Genomic DNA, 9,566 nt, shown 5'->3' on the forward strand with positions numbered 1-9,566 from the left:
GATTTTTTGCGCAGCTCGTCAGTGAACAACGGCTCTGTGTAGTTAATGCTGCTCAATGTGAAAGCATGCCCTAAACTCAGAAAGCAGCCCTAAAATATACATACTGGAATTTTTAATTTACGATAAAACAATACAATGCCTGGAAAAATATCTATCTTCAATACTATTTTCAATATCACGACAAAGAAAAATATTATATATAATACAATATATTACATATAATATATATTATATTGTAACATACTATATAAAAAACAGTATTTATAAAATAAAAATAATTAATATTTCATGGGAAGTTTTTTATTTTACACTACAATTATAAAACGGATAGTTCCGGTCCTTGATTCTGATTGGCTGAGCCACGTTCGAAGCTGTTGTAAATTACTCTACAAAGTAACATACACCTTTGTTTACGGAACTACATTGATTGGTGGAAGAATACTGTTTTTATTCATATCATTACGCTTTATTTGCTCTGTTTTAATTTGTGAAACCTTACCACGTATATGGAATAACCGTTTTATAAAAGCAATAAGCCCCGTGAAGCCGTGGTTTACAGTGAATTTATAACAGGCGTCTTAGGGCTTATTGCTTTATTCTTGTGTCCTAATATCATCAATTACAAGAAGCTTTTAAAAATATATACAAATAATTTATTATTTTTATTTATTATTAGTTTCCACATATTTTGACAAATTAATTGTAATATTTTCTCAAAAAACATTTTCCATGCAAGATTATTGGACAAGGATTTTTTTAAATACTATTTTACACCAATTCCTAGACAATAAAATATTTTAGAGCCGAGCTAGAAAATTTTTTTTTTCTTTATTATAAAAATAAAATACTTAAAATGTGTTGTTTCTATATACATAAAGAACATCTTTTAATTAGCACTTTTATATCACTCCATTTTCTTCTAATTCGATTATGCCATTTGCAATGCTTTGTGTGATTGTAGTTCTTTCCCTCAATAAAGTACAAAGTCCTGTATCTTTCTTTTTGTCCAACTGTCAGATTTTTAATATTGTGACTCACTTCAAAGCTGGTTGGTTTGGTTTATGGTTCATAACACTTGAAGATTGGAAATCTACTTTCAGAACCAAGTGTGCTCAACAGTAGACTTGCCTCTCCATTGATGCTCTCTATGGCCATGCAGGTTCTGTTGGAGCGAGCGCTGAATCCGTCCACACGTGGCGCCTCCATCCTACAGCTGCACAGAGGAAGCTCCTCCAGACGCTCGGTTTCTGCATCGCTCCCATCTGCAAACATCATGTGACGTTAAACACACAGGCTTTACATTGGGATTAGTTGGCCATAAAGACACACTAAAATAGCACATCTCATACACAATGATAATTCAAAGTGCTTTACATAAAAAAGAAAAACAACCATAACAGATGCATTGAAAACTGTAAAAGTAAAAAATAAACATTGATTGAAAATTAATTTAAAATGTATTAAAAAACAAAGTAGACATTTAAAATGACTTCAGAGTCAAAATAATAATATTTTTTAATTAAATCTAAAAGATCATTTTAAATAACTTTTTTCTATTTTAATATACTGTTAAAATTTAATTTATTGCTGTGATGCGCAGCTGAATTTTCAGCATCATTACTCCAGTCTTCAGTGTCACATGATCTTTCAGAAGTCATTCTAATATGCTGATTTGCTGCTCAAGAAACATTTCTGATTCTGATTATCAATGTTGAAAACAGCTGTGCTGCTTCAGATTTTTGAGGAAACCAGGATAAAATGTATCTTTTCAGGATTCTTTGATGAACAGAGAGTTCAAAAGAACAGCATTTATTTGAAATAGAAATCTTTCGTAACATGAATGTATTCCAAACAATTGAATGCAATTTAATGATGCTGAAAATTCTGCTTTGCATCACAGGAATAAATTACATTTTACAATATATTACAATAGAAAACAGTGATTTTAAATTGTATTTTACTGTATTTTAGATCATATAAATGTAGCCTTGGTGAGCAGAAGAGACTTCTATCAAAACCATTAAAAATCATAACTATTCCAAACTTCAGACTGCCAGTGTAGATCATCACACACCTGCGTGTGGAGACAGAGAGAGGCTGTCCGGTGCAGAAATGTCCAGTGAGTCCAGAGTGACCTCAGTGTAGTCAGTGCTGCCCACTGCGGCTGCGGCTCTGGATTCCACACCTGACACACAGAGACAGCTCCTCACATCCGCTCACACAGACACACACACATCCTCTGGGGTCTGTCTCACCTTTATCCGTCTCCAGCTCTCCAACGGGGGGTCTGTCTCTCCCTTTACCCTTCCCCTGACGTTTCCATGGCGACTCGTCTCTCTCTGCTGATGTCTTCTTATAAGCGGCGAGGGGCAGATCAGAGCCAGAGCTCTGACAAACACAACACAGTCAGCATATTCACTGTAGTTTACTACAAGCTAGTCTGAGAACTGCTCGTGTTGATATTATCAGCTGATCCTGTTGCATCTTGTGTCAACAAATAATATATAAATGAATAAAATAACAATACCTTGAATTTAAGTAATATAATTTCTGTATAATATTAGAATTCCGGTTATAATGATAGAATTTTTAGAATAATAGAATTTTAGTAACAAAATTATCTAACTTTGATACACAATATCAACATTCAATAACACTTTCAATCACAGGCAAAAATATACTACTTATTAATAAGTATATGAATCCTTTTATTTTATGCTGCAGTAGTAAAATGACAATACTCATGCCTTAATATCTTCACTTGCATGTAAATATTGTGCTAAAAGTCTTGTTTATTATTTAGAGTTCCCACAAATTAATTGTAGTGACCTTCCCAAAAATCCCTAACTTTTCCAGTCATTCAAGATCATTGGATAAGGAATTTACATAATATTTTACACCAGTTACACTTTAAAGAGCAATTTCTAGACAATTAAATATTTTAGAAATTAACCAGAAAATAAATATTTTCACATATACATTTCCAAGACTTTTCAAGTTAATAAAAATTAATATTTTAATTTTAATTTTTTTATTTAATTTAATTTAATTTTAAAGTTTTCATAATTTTGTTGCATTGCTATTTTTAGTAGTTTTTTTTTATTATATAGTTTTTATTCATTTTCGTTTCAGTTTTTTTTTTTACATCAAGTTAATTCTATTAATTTGTATTTGAGTTTTATTATTTTAGTACATTTTTAGTTATTTTAGTACATTAAGTTAAACTAAATTAAAATGTAGAAAATATTTACATGTATTTACATGCATAGTTATATTCTTATAATTTATATTATTTATAAATATAGTTAATATATAAACATAACATATTTTTCTAAATATATACATGCATGTGTGTGTATTTATATATACAATAAATATACACAGTACGCACACATATATTATGTAAACAAAAACTTTTATTTTGAATGCGATTAATCACGATTAATCGTTTGACAGCACTACTTGTAGTATTTATTTAGAAAATGACTTTTTAAGACTTAATGTATTAGCAATTTTATTTTATTAATTTTCTTTTGCTTTAAAAAAAGTCTATATAGTTTTTTTTTTATTAAGCTTTAGTTTTTGTTTGTTCAGTTTTAGTTATTTTAGTACTTCAACAAACTAAATGAAAATAAGAAGTATGGCCTTGGCAACTAGCTGAAACAAAATACGTTTTTAAATATTTTATTTCAGTTAATGAAAAAACAGTATCGGTCAAACTCTCTTCCAAACATCCTGAGATTGTGTGAAAATAAGGTGCACTTCCACTGGTCAGAATCACTCACATGATCAGAGAGATGCTCCGCCTCCAGCGTCTCTACTATCCCATCATCTGACTGCAAAACAAAAGCACCAGACTCTCAGATCTGCAGCAGCCGTTAGACTCATTGTTTCAGGTCTGTATGAATTCACCTTGCTGTCAGAGTAAATGAGATCGTCTCCAGAGTAACTGTTGTAGAGCAGGTGGAAATCTTCCTCATCTGCCTCCTCATCTAGATCCTCCAGCCAACCGCTGTGATGCTCTTTAGTCGCCGTGGCAACTGGCTCCACTTTCCCCGTCGCTGGAGACACGCTCAGTGCAGGCTGGGAAAAACACACACAGAAGGATTTACATATGCTAATATTATATTAATTATAATGTAGGATTATATTATAATTATAATCCCATAATGTGGGATCAAAGCTGTTGCTGTTAATTATAAAACACATAGTTCTGCCTCTAAAATCTGACTGGATGTAAAATAGCCGATACAAACACATGATTGTACATCAGTCAGCAAATTACACAAATTAACTATAATACTTTAATACTAAATTAATTAATACTTAATGTCTATTATTATTGATTTCTATCATTATTATTACTATTGATTTCTATTACTATTATTATTAACAATATTAGTAACAATATAATTATAATTAATAATTGTATAATTAAAATTATTGTAATTGTATTTAACTATTTAATTGTAATTCTTCGTATTATTATTACTATGATAAAACCTCAAATAACAATAATTAAATAATAGTAATTTATTTTTTAACATTTATATTTTTATCGTATTGCTACAAATGTTAAACCAATATGAATAATAATAATAATAAAATAATATTTATTGAATATTAGTAATATTTAAAAAAAAATAATATTACGTTTATTTTTAACACTGATATATTTTATCATATTGCTATAATAAGACACCAATAACAATTAAATAATAATAATAATTTATTTATATATTGATCATTTGTATTTTTATCATATCGCTATGTTAAAATATAACAATAATTATAATTATTATTATTATTAATTTATTTATTGAACTCAGTATCTTTTATCATATATTATTTACAATACTAATAATAACAATTACTAATAATATTTATTAGTATTAATTATGATAAAAGATACCAATCTTCAATTAATTAATAAAATCAACTCAGTTATTATCTGCATATATTGCTTTTACCAGCATTTTAGAAAATCAGCAGCCCATTCCGGGCCATGTGGAACAGTTTGAACAGTTAAATCTGCTTCACATTGTACTTCTGAACACCACTCAACACAGGTTTATTGCTTTATTTGAATGCATTTGTGCTGATCATCTCACCTCTGTCTGTGGCCTCGGGATCTTCTCTGGAGTTCCTGAAGGATTCACTGTGGTATCAGAGTCCAAACCCACTTTACGCTTCTTCACAGCTAAACACAGAGAAAACACAAATCTGCTATGATTCACACCTCAAAATACACTCAGAATAGAAATATACAGGATATGAATGAGCAAGACTAATTTAAACACACCTGTGTCGGCGTCTGTTTTCGCGCCGCTGACGGGTTTCTCAGGTGTAGCTGCTAAGATCGACTCGACAGTCTTCATCTGGAGAATTATGGAGAATTATGATTTAACCTGCCCGAGCTCATCATGACTTTGTTTGCATTACAAATGAAAGAACCTGTGGGAACGGTGGTCTGTTCATGGTCTTGCGAGCGCGGTGGACTTTAGCAGGAGGACTGGCTGAAGACAGAGCTGAGGAGGAGAGCGATGAAGATGAGGACGGAGTCGACTTACTGCCTGGACCGCAGACGCTCATTTTAGCTCTGCCAGATGCTGATGACGAGGTGGAGGGAGATGCGCTTTTACCAGCGCTGCCTGTGAGGAGAGACAGACAACATATGTGACCCTGGAGCACAAAAGCAGTCTTAAGTCGCTGGGGGATATTTATAGCAATAGCCAAAAATACATTGTATGGGTAGATTTTTATTTTATGCCAAAAATCATTAGGATATTAAGTAAAGATCATGTTCCATGAAGCCATTTAAGAGATTTCCTACTGTAAATATATTAAAACTTAATTTTTGATTAGTAATATGCATTGCTAAGAACTTCATTTGGACAACTTTAAAGACGATTTTCTCAATATTTTTATTTTTTTTGCACCATCAGATTCCAGATTTTCAAATATCCAATTCCTATCCTAACAAACCATACATCAATGGAAAGCTTATTTATTCAGCTTTGTGGTCCAGGGTCACATATTGTTAAATAAAAATTCATTATTATTAAACTTTTTATTAACACTGACTCCTTATTATTCTTGTTTTGCTCTGTTACTGTTTTTTATTGTCTTTTTTTGGCATAAAACTCTCATGCCAATAAAAAAAAAAGGGGCTTGACACTAGACAAATTTAGGCTGAAAGTTGAAAGACTTAAGTTGTAAAACTTAGGTGTTCATGCGCAATGAAAATTGATTAAATAATGCGTTTTTCCTTAAAGGGGTCCTATTATGCTCTTTTACAACGTCTTGATCTTGTTTTGGGGCTGTACTAGAACAGGCTCTCATACTAGGTTGTTCGAAAAACACATTATTTATCACATATTTTACATTATTACAACACCTCTCTCTATTACCCTAACCATAGCCGCCTGCGAGCTTCAGTGTAAATATTGAGTCAAAATCTAATCAATTTGAGTGCGATTTAAACCCGGATGATTGTAACCACTCTAAGTTCGTCTGCCTTGGGAAAGCTAGTGTGTCTCCCACATAGTGATAATAACACTCGTTGCCTTCTCTAGTGCAGTTCAACCAGGTCTCATCCCATTCGTCGATATTTGTGATATCACAAATCCCGGCAAATATGCGTTGTAGTCCAAAAGAGTCATTCGTTGTAGTTTTTGAAAAGTGATTTCTGTTAAATAAAATATCTCCTTTTGAAGTGGACTTTGAACTTTGCAGATCTTTGTTATGCTCAAACAGCAACATTACAGACTAACTAAAGTTGAAAAAGTGAAAAAGCATAATAGGACCCCTTTAATAAAAAGGATACAAGAAGACATTTACAAGCAAAATGATGTATTGGAATACAAAAAGTACACTACATTGCAACCCTCTACGGACACCTTGGCAAAGAACAAAAGAAAAAAAACAGGAAATCAATAACTTTTGTAGCTTTAAGGATTCATCTATATTTAATTTAGAATTTAGTGTTTGATAACTTTCTGTAGATTTCCTACTTGCTGAAGGGCACAGGTAGCTAAATATGACATTTATTATATTGGGGTTATGTGAAAATTGTTCACTTAAATTAAAATTTGTGATTTTTTAAAAAAGTTTAATAAATGTTAAAATTGATAGCTCTCAATTTTACTGTAATGTTGAATGGCTATAGTCTGTTAAATATTAGGGGAAAAAACACATATCAGTGATACCCACCTTCAGTCATAAAAAGATGCCATTAAACAAATATTTAAAATATATACTGTCTTATGTTTTTTCTACATTCATTTGAAGATTGAATGTGAAATGATTGCAATATAAAAGTATATTTAAAAACTTGAATGTTAGGTGTGATTAATCGCGATTAATTTCAGAAAAAAAATGTGCGATTTATTAGTTAATTCTGTTGAATCGATTGACAGCACTATAAAATATACATATGTAGAACTTTTTACAACCTTAAATTTCTGACTTAAAATTTTATTTTTTTTTTTTTTTTTACAGACCCGCTGGGACTTCTAAAAAATACACTTTACACACACAACTTTTTAGCCACAAAAAACACTGTCAAGCCCTGAAAAACTTTGAATGGGAGCATAAAAAGTAAGAAAGTGAAGTAGGTTTGGTCTCCAAAGTTCAGAATCACAGACTGATCTGTAAAACACATAAGCACCTGTGCGTGACTCACCTGACAAAGTTTTAGTGGATGTGGTGGGACGTCCCTCATCCTGACGTCCAGTCACGTCTTCCATCTGTTTTCCCTTTACAGCCAAAATCAGCTCCACTAACATGACCACAGCAACACAATTAGACAAAAAAACTAACTAGTACAAATTAATAGAGAAGCACATCTACAGAAATGTAGGTCAATGTTACAAAAAAAAAACTTTTTAATTGTTTTAAAACCTGTGATTAAAAAAACATTTAGAGATATTTTGATATGGGCTAAATTATCTCATAATATGATACTGCATTTAATATTTGCAGTAGGGATGTAACGATTAACCGCGAGCCGGTTGGAAATCGATTCAAATATGTGACGATTCAAATCGGTTGAGATGCTAAACCAATCGCGATTCATTTAGGTATTATTATAGTGTTATATTTCAATTTGACAAAGAAATGTGCAGCATTTTGTCCAAGCAATAATAAAAGGACACATTTAATTTATAATTTGTCTTAAATCTAATTTTGTAAAAAAAAATTATAATAATCGTGAATCGAATCGAGAAATCAAAATCGTGAATCGAATCGAATCGTGAGTTGAGTGAATCGTTACATCCCTAATTTGCAGATATCATGTTTTATTTGCAATGAACTGATAATCTAGTCAAAAAGTTTACATGCACAATATTTTTAAAATCCCCAGTCAACAAACACCATAATGCATTTATTAGTTTAAACAATAACAACAAGATACAGAAATGTAGGCCTATATTCAAAACAATTTTCCCTCTTTTTAAAAAAATGTAAATGCTTCAATCTAGAATTTTACATGCTGAAATCAGGCATAAAAATTAAATAATGTGCAGTATAAATTAAAGGAAAAAAAATGTTATATCAGCATTTGAAACCAATAATTCAATAAAATCTGTTATTGATGGGAACATACATATATACATATATATATATATATATATATATATATATAATATCCAATTGTATACATCTACACAATTTCACCTGTTTTAATAAAAAGTGCATTTATAATAGAGTGAAATAACATTGACTGTTCAAATGACCTGCAGAATAGATCCAAATGTATCTAAGAAATCTGTCTGAATAAGAAATAATAAGCTGATACAGAAAATTATTGGCCAATTCTAACATACATGGTGCATCTCTACTAATGCAACACTAACATAAAAGAGTGTCACCCTCACCTTCCTGTTTGGATTGAGGAGAGCTCCCATCTGATGGGGTCTGCAACAATATAATAAAAAATATACTGTTAAACATTACTTATAATCCAGAAACAATGACAACACAGCAAAATATGATCAACACAGATTTTAAACATGCTATTTTAACCTATAACAACAGCTAAACTCACTTTTAAAGAGGAAACTTGGGTCACATCAAATAAATATGAAAGAATACTGCACATATTTATGAATACGTCCCGTTTTGTTTGCAATGAACTTATATAGGGATATTATATTATATTATATAGGAAATAGGTTATAAATTTCACATGCATGCATAATATCAGAACAACATCAATCAGCAAACATCGTAAAGCATTTATTAGTTTAAACAACTGCTGACAAGATGAAAACATCCGTGCATATAATCACACACTGATGTCTCAAAACCCTCCAACTTCTGCACGATACACTGATTAACTAAAGCACCACACGCCGCCGCAGAACCAGCAACGATGAAAGCGGTGTTTATATCCTCCACCGGGAATACACATTCACAACATAACCTCAGACACGCAGATGCACTGTAATTAAGGCAGGCAGGTGTAAATGTGTGTTTATTGTGTGTTGTGTTTCTCACCTCGAGCGCGCGCTCTGCTGCTGACATGATGCCGGATGAACCGCATCGCGCGCAGCACCCGGCAC

The 9,566-nt window shown here is 31.6% G+C and overlaps 1 protein-coding gene across 1 annotated transcript in view; it reads right to left on the reverse strand.

The window, feature by feature from the left end:
• Positions 1-9,566, reverse strand: part of LOC107694747 (histone-lysine N-methyltransferase EHMT2-like) — a 25,554-nt gene extending 15,988 nt beyond the window's left edge. The window contains exons 1-11 of the mRNA XM_016494427.1: positions 9,502-9,566; positions 8,880-8,919; positions 7,685-7,780; positions 5,455-5,651; positions 5,303-5,378; positions 5,112-5,200; positions 3,913-4,083; positions 3,786-3,836; positions 2,256-2,388; positions 2,075-2,185; positions 1,129-1,262 (exon numbers count right to left, since the gene is read on the reverse strand). Of these exons, the coding sequence (XP_016349913.1) occupies positions 1,129-1,262; positions 2,075-2,185; positions 2,256-2,388; positions 3,786-3,836; positions 3,913-4,083; positions 5,112-5,200; positions 5,303-5,378; positions 5,455-5,651; positions 7,685-7,780; positions 8,880-8,919; positions 9,502-9,528 (1,125 nt within the window). The 5' untranslated portion in view covers positions 9,529-9,566. The remainder of the gene's footprint in view (positions 1-1,128; positions 1,263-2,074; positions 2,186-2,255; positions 2,389-3,785; positions 3,837-3,912; positions 4,084-5,111; positions 5,201-5,302; positions 5,379-5,454; positions 5,652-7,684; positions 7,781-8,879; positions 8,920-9,501) is intronic.

The sequence above is a fragment of the Sinocyclocheilus anshuiensis genome, unplaced genomic scaffold (genome assembly GCF_001515605.1).
Source record: "Sinocyclocheilus anshuiensis isolate Anshui unplaced genomic scaffold, SAMN03320099.WGS_v1.1 scaffold1497, whole genome shotgun sequence".
In the NCBI taxonomy this organism is placed as follows: Eukaryota; Metazoa; Chordata; class Actinopteri; order Cypriniformes; family Cyprinidae; genus Sinocyclocheilus; species Sinocyclocheilus anshuiensis.